Source organism: Gavia stellata, chromosome 5 (genome assembly GCF_030936135.1).
Source record: "Gavia stellata isolate bGavSte3 chromosome 5, bGavSte3.hap2, whole genome shotgun sequence".
In the NCBI taxonomy this organism is placed as follows: Eukaryota; Metazoa; Chordata; class Aves; order Gaviiformes; family Gaviidae; genus Gavia; species Gavia stellata.
This window is the reverse complement of record NC_082598.1, coordinates 30,453,983-30,469,803: the sequence shown is the minus strand read 5'-3', so window position 1 is coordinate 30,469,803 and position 15,821 is coordinate 30,453,983. Positions and strand designations below refer to the sequence as shown.

Sequence of the window (15,821 nt, the reverse complement as noted above, 5' to 3'; positions counted from 1 at the left end):
GTGTCATATACAGATCATGAATTATGTGGTTTAATTCGGTAGGTTTTCATCGTGCAATTCCATTTTTTTATACCAAAGGTGTTTTTCACCCAAAACATTTCTAGACACTTGTTTCTCATCAAACAAATTTGTGTTGTAGTACCTCTTACTCGGCATCAGTATCTTTCTTAATTTTCGTTCCTGTTTTGTTTACTTGGTCATTTAATACACTTCTGGCCAACATTAAAGCACGTGGTAGAACTCTAATAGCTTCCTTTGACTGCAAACACAAGGAAAAAGAAAGAAAATACATTTGTGGAAAACACCACAAAGAGAAATCAGGAATAGGTATAGAACATAAAATCTCTTAAAATACATCAATGTGGATCCTCAAAGCAGTTTTCCTTGTAGAAACCTTTAAATAGACATCACATTGGGCTGGTGGTCACATAAAAATTCATCCTGAACAGCTTGAGCAGTTTGAACATTGGAAGCTGGCACAAGGAGGCTAAGTCCTGAAAACAGCTGCCAGCCTTCCACCGCTCCCAGGAAGATCTTCACCCACCTCTGCCTCTGGTTAGATAGAGAGGGTGCTCTGAACCTGTTTCCTGCTTTGCTTCCAAGGACAGAGTGCTGGCCTAGAAGGCATTTTAACTTCTGCCCTCAAAGATGAAAACTCCTACCAGCCCCAACCTCTGGAAGGGACCTTGCAGTTTCTTCTTACTGCTACGCAGAGGAAGAGCAGCAGCTGGGGCCCGAAAAAAGGCTTCTCCCAAGGCCCTGAGTAGCTAAAAGGCTGAGGACAGAAGGAGGCCTCTTTGTGAGCTGCATAAATATCTGACTCGTGTTCACACTCCAGAAACCCACAAGACGATGTCAAGTTTACGGGAACCCTTTAATACAGTGCTTTTTCTAACACAGTAGTAAATTTGCACATGAGATAAAATAAGCTGTAAAAACTACATAGATAATTTTGTTTGTAATTTAACCACCATGCTTTAAACTGATTAACCTCATTTTGTCTTCTGGCTAGTGATTCTTTTTTTCAACATTGGCATATGCAGAACTAGTTGCAATCTATACAGTATTTATAAAATAAAAAAGCTATTTGTTTTCTTAAAACAATCTGCTGTTTTGACAATATGTTTGAAAAAAACCCTAACCTTTTAAAATGGTAACTAAACAGTTGGACAAGCCATAATATAGCTAGCTTTTGTCCATGGCACTCAAGCATAAAGCAAAAGCTCAGATACCTAATTGCCAAGGTGATTCACTCTGGGAGCAGGATAATTCTACTTGTGTATAAGCGCAGGGGCCCAGTAGTTAACCATCCCCGATCATTTCTTGGCATTCATTTTTCAAATCAAAATAGTCGAAAAGGCTATTAACTTACATATTTTTCTAGCATCATAAAGTTATATGCCCTAAGGTTAAAATAACAGGTTGGGATTGGAACAGCACAAAGACCTAACTCTGAGTTTGGAAGAGGGAAGAATGCATCAGGGTAGGAATGTGCATGGAGCAGACTGGAAGGGGAGGATTTAATTTCATTACTGGAAATCTGGTGATTCCACGTTATTGGTGTTTTTCAGTGTTCTGAAATCAGCTGAACCTGCAAGAGACCTAAGAAGACCAGTTAAGACAGTGGATGAACTAAATAAATGATTTCTCTTTTTGTTACTGCTCATAATCCCACTATGTCAGAGAAAGTATCCTCATCATTCTCTACTAAGGAGGTTGCCCAAGTGAAATACTGTGTAGAATATAGATTTGGAAGCGAGCCATCCATTCTCTGGGAAGAGGAAACTGTAGATGCGTATTATGGCATGTCTTACAGTTGGCTTTGAAACTGATTTTGAGATGAAGAGGAAAATGTCAGGCAAAATGAACTGTCAGTGCCCAGATGTACCTCCTGGTGCTGGCCAGGGCTACAGACTGCAGCGGAGTTTCGAATATAGACTGTGGGCGAGAGAAACATTTTAAAGTTTGTCAGAATTTGGCACTGCCAGCAGAAAGAAGAGCCCCCTACTCTCTCCTCTCCCAGGGGCGTATCCCTGCGGCTGCTCTCGCGGTGTGACAGACCTGGGCGGGAGAACGGGCCGAGGCTATCCCCTGGGGACACCGAGCCCCGACCGGGCAGCAGGAGCGCTGCGCCGGCAGCCCTTCAGCAGACGCCCAGGCTACAGCGGGACGGACGGGCAGCCCCTCGGGGGGACGCCACTGCACAGCCCCCGCGGCCGGAGGAAAGGCCTCACCGGCGCCGTTAACCCGCCAGAGACACCTGGGCCTCCACAGCCTCCCTCGGGCCGCTCCCTCCCCACAGAGACCCCGCGGCCGACAGCCGACAACCCCAAGCGACCCCGCCGCGGCCCCCGCCTCTGTCACGGCGGGGGGACGACCCTGCCCGGTGTGCCCCGCCCCTCCCCGCCGGCGGGCAGCCAACCCGCGCCCGCGGCGTCATCCCGCGGCGCCGGCGGCGCGTCGGGCACGTGCGGTGTGTTGTGGCTGTCAGCGCTGCCCGCTGCCGCCGCCGCCATGGCGGTGCCCGTGTCGGAGCTGCGGCGGGTGTGCCGGCAGGCCTGGGAGCCCGTGCTCGCCAGGGCGCGCCGGGCCGTCGTCTTCCTGGACGCGGCGTCCGCCGAGGCGCTGCACTGGGGCGGCGGCGGGGCGGGGGAGCTGCTGGCGGCGGGGGCCCTGGCCGTCAGGGCGCTGCCCGCTGAGGCGGGGGAGGCGGCGGGCGCCGCCCGCGTCGTCTTCGTGGTGAGCGGGGCGCTGCGGGGCGGCACGGCCGCCGCCGTGCGCGGCGTGCTGGGCCAGGGCGCCGTGCGGCACTGCGTGCTGGTGTCTGGCGGCGAGGCGGAGGGCGGCGGCCCGGCCGAGCTGGAGGAGACGTTGCGGCGGTGGATGGGCGAGGGCGGCCGCGCTGAGGCGGTGCTGCGGGGCCCGCCGCTCCTGGCCCCCGTCTCGGCGGAGCTCTGCCTGCTGCCCGCCCTGGCGGAGCTCCTCCCGCCTCTGCCCGGCCCCGGCGGGCCCGGCCCCACGGAGGTCGGGCTGGGCGCCCTGCCTGCCGAGCTGCGGGCGGCGGTGCGGGCCCTGGTGGGCGACCTCGACGCTCTCTTCACCGCCTTGGGCCTGCGGGAGGAGAGCTTCGCCGTGGGGGCCCTCAGCAGGGTCGTCGCCACTGAGCTGGCAAGCTACGCCCCGGCCAGGAACAGGAGGAGGATGGCCACCACCAAGGCCTCCGTCGTCTTTGTGGACAGGACGCTGGACCTCGCTGGTAAGAAATCCACCGCTGGTGGGGGCTGTCATCCCTGTGGGCCCACATCCACCCCGTCGGGAGGGTTTCAGATAGTTGCAGGAGTCCTCGTGGCCTGTGAGCATGTGTAACACCATGGCCGTGGTGGCTGCTCACGCATCCTTGCTCCCCAGTGGGTCATGGAAACCGAGAGTGAAGCAGAAGGCTCTGCTGGGAACACAAGGGTTTGTTTCTGGCACTTCCACTTTGCTGCAAACTAGAGACCTTAGCTTTGCCTGTGTGGTGTCCTAAGGTGTGAAGGAAATGGTCTGCACATTTCAGACTGCCTTGTGGATTACTGCAAAGCATTTCCCAGTGTATCTAATTGTCACCCTTAGCATTATACCTGTGCAAACAGGTATACATCTATATATCTGGCACTGGTGAGGCCGCACTTCGAATCCTGTGTTCAGTTTTGGGCCCCTCACTACAAGAAGGACATTGAGGTGCTGGAGCGTGTCCAGAGAAGGGCGATGAAGCTGGTGAGGGGTCTGGAGCACAAGCTTTATGAGGAGCGGCTGAGGGAACTAGGGTTCCTTCAGACTTGGGTCTTTTTAGTCTGGAGAAGAGAAGACTGAGGGGGGGTTCTTATTAATGCTTATAAATACTTAAGGGATGGGCGCCAGGAGGATGGGGCCAGTTGGGGCCAATCTTTTTTCAGTGGTGCCTGTTGACAGGACAAGAGGTAATGGGCACAAACTTGGTCATAGGAAGTTCCATCTAAACATGAGGAGGAACTTCTTTACTTTGAGGGTGGCAGAGCACTGGAACAAGCTGCCCAGATAAGTTTTGGAGTCTCCTTCTCTGGAGTTATTCAAAACTCGCCTGGATGCATTCCTGTGCAGTCTGCTCTAGGTGAACCTGCTCTGGCAGGGGGGTTGGACTAGATGATCTCCAGAGGTCCTTTCCAACCCCTATCATTCTGTGATTCTCTGTGATTCTGTTTAGTTTGGAGAAGAGGAAGCTGAGGGGAGACCTTACCGCTCTCTACAATTACCTGAAAGGGGGTTGCAGAGAGCTGGGTGTTGGTCTCTTCTGCCATGTAACTAGCAATAGAATGAGAGGAAATGGCTTCAAGTTGCGCCAGGGGAGGTTTAGATTGAATATTAGGAAAAATTTCTTTACTGAGAGAGTGGTCAAACATTGGAACAAGCTGCCCAGGGAGGCGGTGGAGTCACCATCACTGGAGGCGTTCAAAAAACACGTAGACGTTGCACTTCGGGGCATGGTTTAGTGGGCCTGGTGGTGTTGGGTTGATGGTTGGACTTGAGGATCTTAAAGGTCTTTTCTAACCTTAATGATTCTGTGATTCTGTTAATTGATCTTTATTTTTCTCTTCTAATATTTGCACCCCTAAATATTTGCATTGTGATAACCATATTGTAACCCCATGCTCCGTCCATGTGTTTCTTAGGTACCACCTTGCCAGCATTCACACTTTTTGTGAAGCAGTTTTTCCGGTTTCCCGACTTCCTTTTTCATTCATAAGCTCATTGATACCTTTCAGATATTGGTGTGCAGAACAGCTTGATGCGTTTCTCTTCCCAGTCTCTTGGTGCTTTGCAGCATTGGGGATGTGGGCTGTTCTAAGCGCAGGGAATAGTGAGGTCTCACCCACGGGTATGTGCAGGTGATTTTGAAATGCAATACAGTGAGCAAAGGACAGAGAAGAATGAATAGCAGGGGGGTGCCTGTGCAGTTCCTGTATAGCTTTGAATAATAACCTTTGTATGGGTGTTGTTGGATAATTCAGTGCCATCAGCAGCAGCACTTTTGCATGCATCGGTCAAAATCACAGGAATGTTTCCCCACAGCCAAGGCTGCAAACTCAGGTTTAACTCTCTGTATCATCTCCCTCACTGTCAGCCAGGCATCATCTTTGCATCACACCCTTGCGCTGGTTGTAAGGTTTTCAGCCTTTTAACAGATACAAAAAGTACAGTTCAGGTCCTCATCAATGAAGTGTAGATACCATTCCCTTTCAGTTCTTGGGAGCAGCCACAGCGACGAGAAAGTTGCGGTGTGCCTTAATCCTCCTACCGCATAATCCCATTCATAGAGGAGGGCGTGAGAGAGAGAGTGAAGATTAATGTAGACCTATGCCTTTCTGGTAAAGTCTGGTTCTGACTAATATCTCTTTTGATTATTTTTGTTTTAAATTGTTTGTTTGTAATTTTCTATTTCTTTCATTATAGCTGTCATGTTTCTAATTTGGAGCACTTTACTCATGCTCTTTTTGATTGCAGCATCTTCCAAGTTGACACATTGGTGGATTGACACTAATGCCTTTTTAAAGGAAACAAAACCAAGTTTTTTTCTTCCTTACCATATAAGCTGAGGCTTTGAAAACATAAATACTGAGGCCTGTAGAGTACTGTAGTCCCCTTTTTATGAACCAGGCTGCGGCTTTGACACAGGAGGTAACTGATGCTTAAATTATTCTGGTTACTTGAGGTTGTAGACTGCAGCTGTGAGGAGTGATGACAGCTGAAAATATTCAAGTGTTGTCAACTCAGTACTGCAGGTCAGGGTGCAGCCTCTGCTGTGGCATGGTTTGTAAAGATTCTGCTGTTGTGGAATAGGCACACAATTTTTTTTTTTTTTATAATAGGTTTTTAAATGCTTCAGATGTTAAATTTGTTATAGAGGCTTTACAGAGATAAGCAAATAAATGGAATGAGTTTTGCCTATTTAAAGAAAACTGCAGGTGGCTAGGTCAGTGCAGGGGACTTGGAAATTACATGACCCTTGAGCAGATGCTTAAGTGTTTCTTATCTCCAAATTTACTACTCTTCATATATGTTGCAATAGCTGGCTGTGAGGGATGAGGAATCTTACATTTCTGTGACAGCACTCTGCTGCTGCTGTGCTTGGCTGTGGGCTTCCTTGCTCCTACTGCTGGGTTTTATTGGAGGAGGGGTGGTTGAGGTGTTTGTGCGTTTTTTTTTGTGTGTGTGTGTGGTTTTCATTTTGTTTTTAGATTCAATAGCCAGCATAGTGGGACAGATAACTGACTACTTTGATGTTCCTTCGTCTGCACAAAGGAGAATGTAGATCTGTCTTTTGGCAAGGTAGAAGGATGCTCTAGTTTGCCTTGAATGCTGCACAATGGTTCCTGGGAACATACAGGCTGCTTTCCAGCACTGTTTAATAAGGTCAGCTTAAGCTAACGCTGGATGAAAGAATATGGCAAAACATTGATAAGCTTTGGAACTTGAGCTCCAAATATCCAGCTTCTTTCAAGGGAATAGGTGTAAAAATTTCTGCCTTCTGATATTTTAATACCTGGTCTCACTGAGGTGATGCATTGCCTAAGAAAGTTGCATTATAGGAATTGTCCCACTAGAGTCCTTTAGTGTAAAGTCTTCCTAGTGGTGATCTTATTCAGAAAAAACAGTGGGTGACTGTGCAGTGTTGAAACATCATGAAAACTGGGATGGGTTTGTCCATGTATCTTTCCAAAATCACCAGTCCTTAACTAATCTATAAAGTAGTTAAACCAGCAGATGTTAAGAAAGCTTGATGGGGGCAAGATATGCCTTGCATACTGTTTTGGCACACACTGCCTTATATTTAAACTTCGACTGAAGGAAAAGCCCCTGGTAGAAATTAGCTGCATTAGTTGTTGGCTAGTAAGCAATGCCTTTGTAGGAGATCTGCTTTCTAATTCCAGCTCCTCATGTTTAGCAACCAACTTTGAAGTCTTCCCATTGCCCAAGCTCTCACGTTGCTTCTGTGATGTGCACTTGCCCCTTAAATCTGCTTTTTTTTGTTTTGTTTTTGAACCAGACAGCAGAACCAGTAGGAGAATGTAAGAATTGGAGTACAAATGGTGTGATATAGGGCTTAGGAAAATATTTTCTTGTATGCATGTCATTGATGCCTTTTTGGGGGAAGGAGGGGTGTAGTTAATGATTTCCTGGCTGATGTTAAAGAATTGGTTGGTCAGCTTTGCCAGTTTTGCCAGCTACAACCTGTGTCAAATGTCACGTATTTCAGTTTGTAACTCTTAAGGAGAAGACAAAGTAAAATTAGAACAGTGTGATACGTAAGATTTCCTGTATCCTCAAGGCTGGATATTAGCCTGGTGTGAAGACTCCTGATTTACATTGGTCAGGTAACTCTTCCTTGTCGCTTTAACACCCGATCTGTGTGCATGTTGGCAGCATTAAAGCTACCAGCTGCCTTGAACACCTCTGGTCATGAGAAGCTACTGAGCGGCCTGTTGACTGTCCTCAGCAGTGGTGAGGAGAGAGGACAGAAACCAGTCCCATGCATCCTGCTGAAGTTAGTGTGATTGAAAAGCGACTCCCTGTGATTTCCTGTCCTAGTCTCATGAGGTTTAATTGTCTTTCCAGCCTTAGTTGGTTTGTGTAGTTGGTTAGGGGCGATAGGGATTTTAAAAAGCTCCAGCAGATGTTTTCTGATTGATTCGATGAGGCAGAGCAAAAGCTATTAGTGCCTATGGACCAGTGGGAGCCTCCAAGAAGTAGTAGCTGTGGGAAGGAGACTGAGATGGCACTTGCTAATTGTGGAAGCAGCTTAAATACATTGAGACTTTCCCCCTCTGCCAAGGAGAAAGGAGGGCTGTTAATAACTAACGTGGGTTTATTTGCATTCGAGGTGTTTCCAGTTTAGCTAAATGTCTTGTCTAGCTAAATGTTGCTCACATGCAGCAAGTGTGGAGAGATAGACATTGCTTCCAGTGCGTGGGGGTGGAGGTTCAGAAGATTACCATCTGTTCTCCATGTCTGTAACTTTGTGAGTGTTGAGAACTGCAGTGTGGCTGACAAGTGACTGACCTAGTAAGAAGAATGTAGGGATTTTGGAGAGCAGATGGCTTACGGAGTCACAAAGACAACCCAGCTCGTTTCATCTGTACTTCAGTGATCTAAATCTGTCTGGGGATGGTAGAAAGGAAAGTTGCTGTCATTCTGTGACTATTACAATCTCTGGTGAAACAAATTGGTAATCTCAATTCAGCTGAGTGGCCAGATGTCTACACTGCAATACCACCACATGCTGGACATATGTGCCTTCCTTGCCTTCTGTGGATAGAGCATTGCCAGCATGGAGTTTGACTTTACTTTTCTCCTCCTTTTTCATCCTTGCTTTTCTTTTTGACTTCCACTACAATTTGGAATAGTTGATAAACCATGAGGTGGTTTTACAACATGTATACATGGTTGCTGTAGACTTGCTGGAGACAACCTTCTGCTTATCCAAGAGCAGTTAATAATCTGACCCCATTAATATTCTTGATGTAAATGCCTTGTTTGGATTTATGGAGCATGTGAAGCTGATTTCACCTGTTGAAACAGACCTCTGTCTTTGGAAATGTTCAGAAGTGAGAACAGCCACATGGACAGACTTTGATGGAGTGGGACTGTAGCCTAAAAGATCTTTTTCCTGCCTCTCAAAGGTGGCTTCAGAAGTCCCCTTTCTTCTGTGAGTAAAGACAAGAGAACACTACTAAGCTCAGCACTGGTGTCCAGCCCTGTGGCGATAGCTGAACCATAGCTAAAGTGGTAGAATACAAATACCTTTGACTTGTTCCTGACTTAAAGGCCGTAAGGTTTCTGGTCCCCTTCTCCAACTTTTTCATCTGTAATATGTGTCATGTTTTTCTGCTTGGGCTTGTCTCACAGTCTTAATATTTTGTAAATGGGTTGTAGTGCCTGTGTTGAGAGCTGGTGAATGGAAAGAAGAACATGTGTGTTTGAAATCAGGAGAACTGAAGAAAACATGCCAACTGGAATTCGGAGTTTCTCTTGGAACATGGTCAAATTGACATTTTATACTATGTCATGTGGGTTGTTTTAGTCATTTCATGTTGGTTTCACCTGTGCTGCCCTCAGTCTGTGTAGGAGCGATGACCTTGATGGCGAAGTGTGGTTGGTAATTGTTTATTTTAATATTATGCCAGCCTATCTGGGTAGCTACGTATGCAACTTGCATACAGCCCTTTTAAGCACAGTCCTATTAGTTTAGAAATGTATAATTTGCATGTGTGCATGTATATATAAATGTTTGCCTGCTTTTTTTAAAAACCATTGCAAATCTTGTTTAACTGACAACTTGCTTATGCAAAGAGAAATATTTTGCATATTTAAGTGCAAAATCAGTGAATATCTACTAGCTGTAAAGCTAAGTCTAATTTATGCCTTTTGAATGAATCTTTCTGAAATATTATCTATACTTTTAACTTCAGACATTCCAGAAATTAATTTTACTTTTTTAACAAAATATCTGTGAAAAGCTAGTTGTGGTCTTGATGTTGTGACTACCGGTGTTCCTTCTTCCCAAAACATGTGGTGGTTATTTTGCTTTCAGTTCCTTGTGGTTTGTTTTCTTTTTTTTTCTTCTAGTTATGTACCTGACAGCTTTGGGGTCTCTTTTTCCCTAGGAGCAGTTGGTCATCATGGCGACAGTCTTGCAGAGAAGATACTTTCTGTACTTCCCAAGCTTCCTGGCCACAAGACCGATGTGATGGTTAACATGGTGGAACTTACGGCACTGAAGACTACAGATGAAACTTGCAATATTATAGCACCTGGCTGCTTAGCACAACCAAAGTAAACATTCTTTTTTTCTTTCTTTTTTTGAGATATTGAATGTGTTTGTTATCTTTTTGTGGAAAAAAAAAAAAAAGGAACAGAGAACAAGTCTATTCTTTAAAAAGAAAATAATCAAGCTTGCAGCAAAAACCCATCTGGTCCTAATTCTGCTGAAATATAAACAGTTTGTATGTGTGCATTAAGTGAGCAGGCCAGATAAGACTCCCAAAAGTGGGAGATTCTCAGGACCTTTTTAGATTTGGGTTGTTTAAATTGCTGTAGATTACTGTAATAGAAATCAGTATAAAGACCAAAAATTCTTTCTTTTTCTGCCTAAGTAACAGGTCATACAAGCAGGTAGGTCTTAAGTGTGGCTTTCTTTTCCCATAAGCCTCTTTATAAAGAAAGTGAGCTGCATGCTGAATTCTTGTTAAGAGTAGCTGTTAACTTAAGGTTTTATCCCTGTTTTCAAACACAATACCTGTGGAGAAAGATAATTAGGCACAAATTTAGGTATACAGACAGCCTCATGTGGGCCTGGCTTTTGCTTAAACAAGGCCAACCTAAACTTTGAACAATTGTACTTAGCTATGTATAATTTGCAGCTAAGACGTTGCTTGTAAAGTGCATCAGATTTGATGTTTCACTTTCGCAATTTAGTTGTCCAAACTGAAACTTTCCTGCAGCTTCTGTTACTGTGCATAAAACAGGAAATACACCAGGTGCTGGTTTCACTCCACAAAAAAAATTTTGCTCAGCATTGCTCTAGAAATTCATGCAGTGCGAAGGAGATTAAAAGGTCTTTCTCTTTTGCTGTAATGTTCCCTCCATATATTAGAAAAGGGTTTTTCAAGATGTGCTATCATAGAGTCTGTTGCTCTGTTTTGACTCCTTTTGGAACTTCACACCTGTGCTCTACTCCCTCTTCTCCCCCCCGCAAAGATTTCACAGAAGACTGTCCACTGTTCCAACATATGGTCTTTATTTTCTGAGAGCCTCCAGATCCTTTGTCATCTTCCATCTCCCACATGTGCTGTAACTGGGTCCAGTTTCTAGGTTTCACGTTGCATAATTCTCTTCTTCCTTAGGAACTAGAGAGGAAACGTTTCCTCATCTAGGTGGAATCAATTGTAAGTTGCTGCTGGGGTGACTAACTTAAATAAAATTTGTTCTGGTTTTCTTCTCATGGGCTGCTTTCCAGCTGATCGCTGAAGTAGAAGCGAGATGTCCTTAAGATCTGGCTACACAACAAAATGAAGAGGTCATTGCCCATGGTAGACATGCTATGGTAGCTGTTGTTTGTGCTAACTTCGAGTAGCTACCAGAAATAAAGAAAATTTCTGGCAGCGTGGACTAGGAAAAAAAATAGATATTTATTGCCCTAAGATTGTTGACCTGTGCTACTACTCCATTATTCCTAACCTTACTGACATCGAGGAGACTGAAGCTAGTGCTAGTATGCCTTCCCATGCTAACATTATGACTGCAGTCTTTTCTATAGTCACATTTTTAGGAATAGCCTGCAGAGTTTTATTGCGTTCTAAGGTGGCTAGTAGTATATATACCAAGGTTTGTTTGCCTGTTTGCTAGCTAGTGGGAAGGTGCCTCTGTTAACAGTACAGTTAGACTTAAGATATTTTGCAAAGTCTCTTATGGATACAGATGGTTAAAGAACAACAGGATTTGGCTACAAGGTGCTCAGCTGCTACTCTGCAAGTGCAGTAAAGTTGGATGACAGCAGCTGATACCTGGTACCAGGGTAGTGGCATCATTATCACACCATTCTGTAACAGCATCCCCATAATACCCTCCCTCTGCAAAGTCATCTTATAGAATCTGTTACACTGGAAATTTTTAAGAACAGATTAGGAAATAGTGGTTTAATAGGATTTATCTTGCCTTGGAGCAAGGCAAGGGACTAGATGACCTCTCAAAATCTCTCCTGTGATCATTGTTCACTACTGAAGAAGTGTTGCATGCCTGAGAATAGTCTCCAAACTTCAAAGAATGCAGCTCTGCGATGTTCAACCCTGAGTCTTTCACTTTTTCTCCAACTATGTAATGATTAGCAATAGTTTCTAGCTTAAAATAGGCATTTCCAAACAAGCTTAAGACAATTGCTGAAGAGTACTAGAAACCATAACAGTGTCTGAATGGGTGGCTGAAGGTGGTAGCTTCCATTCTGCTCAACAGGACTGTGTTCTTAGTGTTGGATTATAAATGTCAGCATTAATCATCTTTGCTAGGTCTTCTGAAGCACTAAAATGGATTTCAAGTTCCCACCAGTAAGTTTTCATGTCAATTCTGTAAGAAATTCCATACGATACTCTCAGTTCTTCATTAACATGGTTGTTGCCATTGGTAGCCAGCTCGGAAGTGTTTCTTGTAATTGAAAACTTAAGTTGTGATTTATATTTGTAAATGATGCATGGCAAGGAGTGTTCCTCTGCTTGTAAATTTTCCATGTACTCTGGCGAGTGAAAGTGCCAGCACCTTTCCCAGAGACAGGACCAGTAACTTCAGTTACACGCAAGTGGAATGTGTGGGGGCTCTTTTATGTGAAATTTTGTGATCAGACTGTGGCGTTTCACAGACGTACATATTCAGAATATTTTTCAAATGTTTTCATTATTTTCTCTCAAATAATATTTGAGCATGCTGTGGTGGGGAGAGAGAGAGAGGTCTGCTCCCTCCACACAGCTTGCTATATTTAACTTTTCTTATGGAATGCCTCTCCAGCAGAAACATCTGGGCTCAGTTACAGAGTTAGCAAACAGAATTAATGAATAATTTATGGCTGGTGTGGTGAAATAAAGCAGGGTTCTTTTCTCAAATCTAAGGAAATAATGGGCTTCTTTAAAGATTTAGATGAAAATGCAAATGCCATATGCTGCTTCAGTTACTGTACTTTGAAGGTGCTCTCTTTGTGAGGAAGGGAATTTCTTTAAAACAAAAATCTATTCTAGAGTTCTTAATTTTATTAGTATTAGTAGCCTCAAAAATCCTTCAGAGTAATTGTTTGCCCTACTGTAGTCACTGACATATTGCTGCTCCAGTGTCAGTGTTAGTTGAGTTATGCTCTTTCAGAATTGTGTCAAAATATTTTATTCATTTTTATATACAGATGGCTATATATAAAAAGAATGAAACACTTTATATACATAAAACTAAGGACAGCCACTCTGGATCAGAACTGTTAGTTTCTAATTAAAAAATACGATAGCCACCCTGTCCTTCCAAACAAATGATGCATAATGGAAGTGGGAATTGTAGTGAAAGCTCAATGGCAGAGGTAATTTTAAATTACATTGATTGCAGCTCTCTTGCTGGTCTTTGTGTTTTGATAACCCACATAAGTGTTTTTGGAGGAATTTCTAACAATTTCAGCTTTTGATTTTAAGCGTACATGCAGTGGCTTCTAGGAGTTGTCTGCTTGGGTGAACATCAAGCTCTCTGTGTTTGAGAGCTATGCATCATGTCCATTTGATAACATTTTGGCCACTTTGTTTCTCGAAGCACGTATTTTGTGTTTTTAAGAATGGTATTCTATCATGTGGAAGCATTCTGCTGTCTGTAATGGGTTTATCTTGATGGAGGTTTATCTTGTGCTGTTTTCTACCTCTTGCAAGCCAGAAGCCGAGGTGTGTGGAGGCCCCGTGGCTCCCTGAAGCCCCAAGTCAGGGTTCAGATGCCTGAGTCCTGGCCACAGGTCTGTGGCGTGTGAGAACAAGAAGTAAAGAGTTATGTGATACTGAACTGTGAGCAGCTGCAGAAATATGTATGTTTGCTCATTTTTTAATCTGCTCTTTTATTCCCTAAAAACACTTTCGATGTGCTCTTGTATTTTGCTGAATAAACTGAATACTTAATTTGTTTATGCACATTTCAAGAACTCGCTGAATAGAGATTTCTTGCCTGTTTTTCCACTCTTGCTTCCTTTTCCCCAGTCTTTAGAGTTTGCAAACTTCTTGGAATTCATTGTGGTGTTAAAATCTCAGAAAAGGACCAAATTTTTATTTAAAATATATAAGTATTTAATACAATATACAAAGAACCATTCGGTTCTTACAGCAAGCATTTTTCCATAAAGATGCAAAACTATAACGTAACACGCTTCACGTTTGGGCTGCTACGCCTAAAGCAGTTCAGTAAGCAATATAGCTGAGGTGTCTGGGCACTTTTGACCAAGCAGATGGAGCCACTAAACCATCTGAATTTGCATTGGGGGCAGAAAATAACAAGTTCAGAATGAGGTGATCTTGTTGATGGGTGTGATGCAGAAAACATCGATATGCAGGCCAGATGTTTGAAACATGGCACTCGCAAAATCTTTCCTTAGGTCTTTGTATGAGAGGTGGAAGGAGGGGTGTGCTGCTGGGGTGCGGAGAAAGGGAGTTGCTTAAAAATTAGAACATTCCTGGAGATGTAATAGTAAAATTTCAATGTCTCATGTTAATGACAGTTGAAAATGTGTATTTCTCCTTAGTTCTGAGGTTGTTAATTCCTGTTTCGGACTGATGAGTGGTTTTGTTTGCAAGTGCTAAAACTGTTACAGTTTGGATGGAGAAGAAAGCCCCACTCCAGCTGCACCTTTGCTCTTGTGTGTAATGTGATGATGCAGTGCCTCCCTGATACTGGTGGGACTTGAGCATAGAGGGAGGCTATGAAGTGAGGGGACTTGTATTCCAGTCCTGGCTCTGCTGTCGGCTTGCAGCGTGAGCTTGGTCAGGTCACATAATTTCTTTCTACTTCTGTTTTCTCTCCTAGTCCTTGTCCAAGGAACGTGGTCTTTAAACCAGTAAAACAGGGAATTTCTCAGGATACAAGTTTGCAGACCACATAGCAGAAAACCCTAGGGGTTCTGGTCTTTGGGAGGGTACAAATAATGTTGCAAATGATTACATGGGGAGTTAAGGTGTCAGGACAAGCAAAGGCAGGATCTCCGTTTGTCCTTTTTTCAGTACTGTGTCCTTCCCACTCCTACGTGCAGTGCTTTGTTTCACTGGGGAGAGGGGACTGTTCTGAGTTGTATCTCCCCGGCCCCCTTTCCTGTGAGCTGATGGAACAGCAGTTCCAATGATCTCTGTAAAACACACCACTGCAGTATTCTTTGAATGATCACATGGATGATGTGAATTTAAAATGAAATATTATCTGTGCTTGTATGGCAAAGAAAAGAGTAGCAAGAATTAAAACTGGAAAGGAGGTTAAAATCTCCTTTTAAGCTGACTTTTTTTTGAATGGTTGATGGTATTCTCTTGATTTTTTTTTTTTTTTTTTTAACTGGGGAGCAAGCATCTGAAGTATATCAGAGTGATATTTTTCTTAACACTGAATTAATTACAAACTAAGCTTTGGGGGGATGGTTCTTGGATCTTTGTGGTATTTTCAATTTTATTTTTTCAATATTTCCTTTATGCCAGCTGTAGATACTAATTAAAAAACACAACTTTTTTGCACGCAAACATTTATAAAAGCTTGTAATAAGAAGGTAATTTGGGACAGTATTATTCTTGAATGAGCTGGGAACTTATGGCATAAATTAGAGTAATTTTCCTTTCTGGAATGTTAATATTAAAGAGGAAACATTAATACTACAGTAAGAAAATCCAGATGACACGACTATATTGCTTCATATCCATTGAGAGTCTTGCGGATGAGGAAGGGTAAACGAAAACAATGGATGGCAAGGCTCTTTCAGACGGGGAGAGGGAGAGCTGCATGCTGTAAACTGCTTTTGGATCTGCTCCAGTATGTTGTTGGTGGTTCAGCAGCAGCGGGGTGCTGCCGGGGCTCCCTGCCTGTCCCTGCTTCTGGGATGCTCCTCCAGCTTTTCCACTGCTGGACACTTCCCCCTGCTGGGAGCTGCACACTCCTGCTCTCCCGGGACTCGGCCTCCTGCCTCTGCTGTAGTGCCCTGTTGAGCTCTGTTCTTGAGGATTGCTTTAAACTGAAACTTAACCTCCCCAAGACAAAAAAAAAAGCCCAAC

The 15,821-nt window shown here is 44.1% G+C and overlaps 1 protein-coding gene across 1 annotated transcript in view; it reads left to right on the top strand.

Moving 5' to 3' along the window:
• Positions 1-2,514: 2,514 nt before the first annotated feature.
• Positions 2,515-15,821, top strand: part of SCFD2 (sec1 family domain containing 2) — a 202,016-nt gene continuing 188,709 nt past the window's right edge. Inside the window, exons 1-2 of the mRNA XM_059817814.1 lie at positions 2,515-3,256; positions 9,681-9,849. Coding sequence (XP_059673797.1) covers positions 2,515-3,256; positions 9,681-9,849 — 911 coding nt within the window. The remainder of the gene's footprint in view (positions 3,257-9,680; positions 9,850-15,821) is intronic.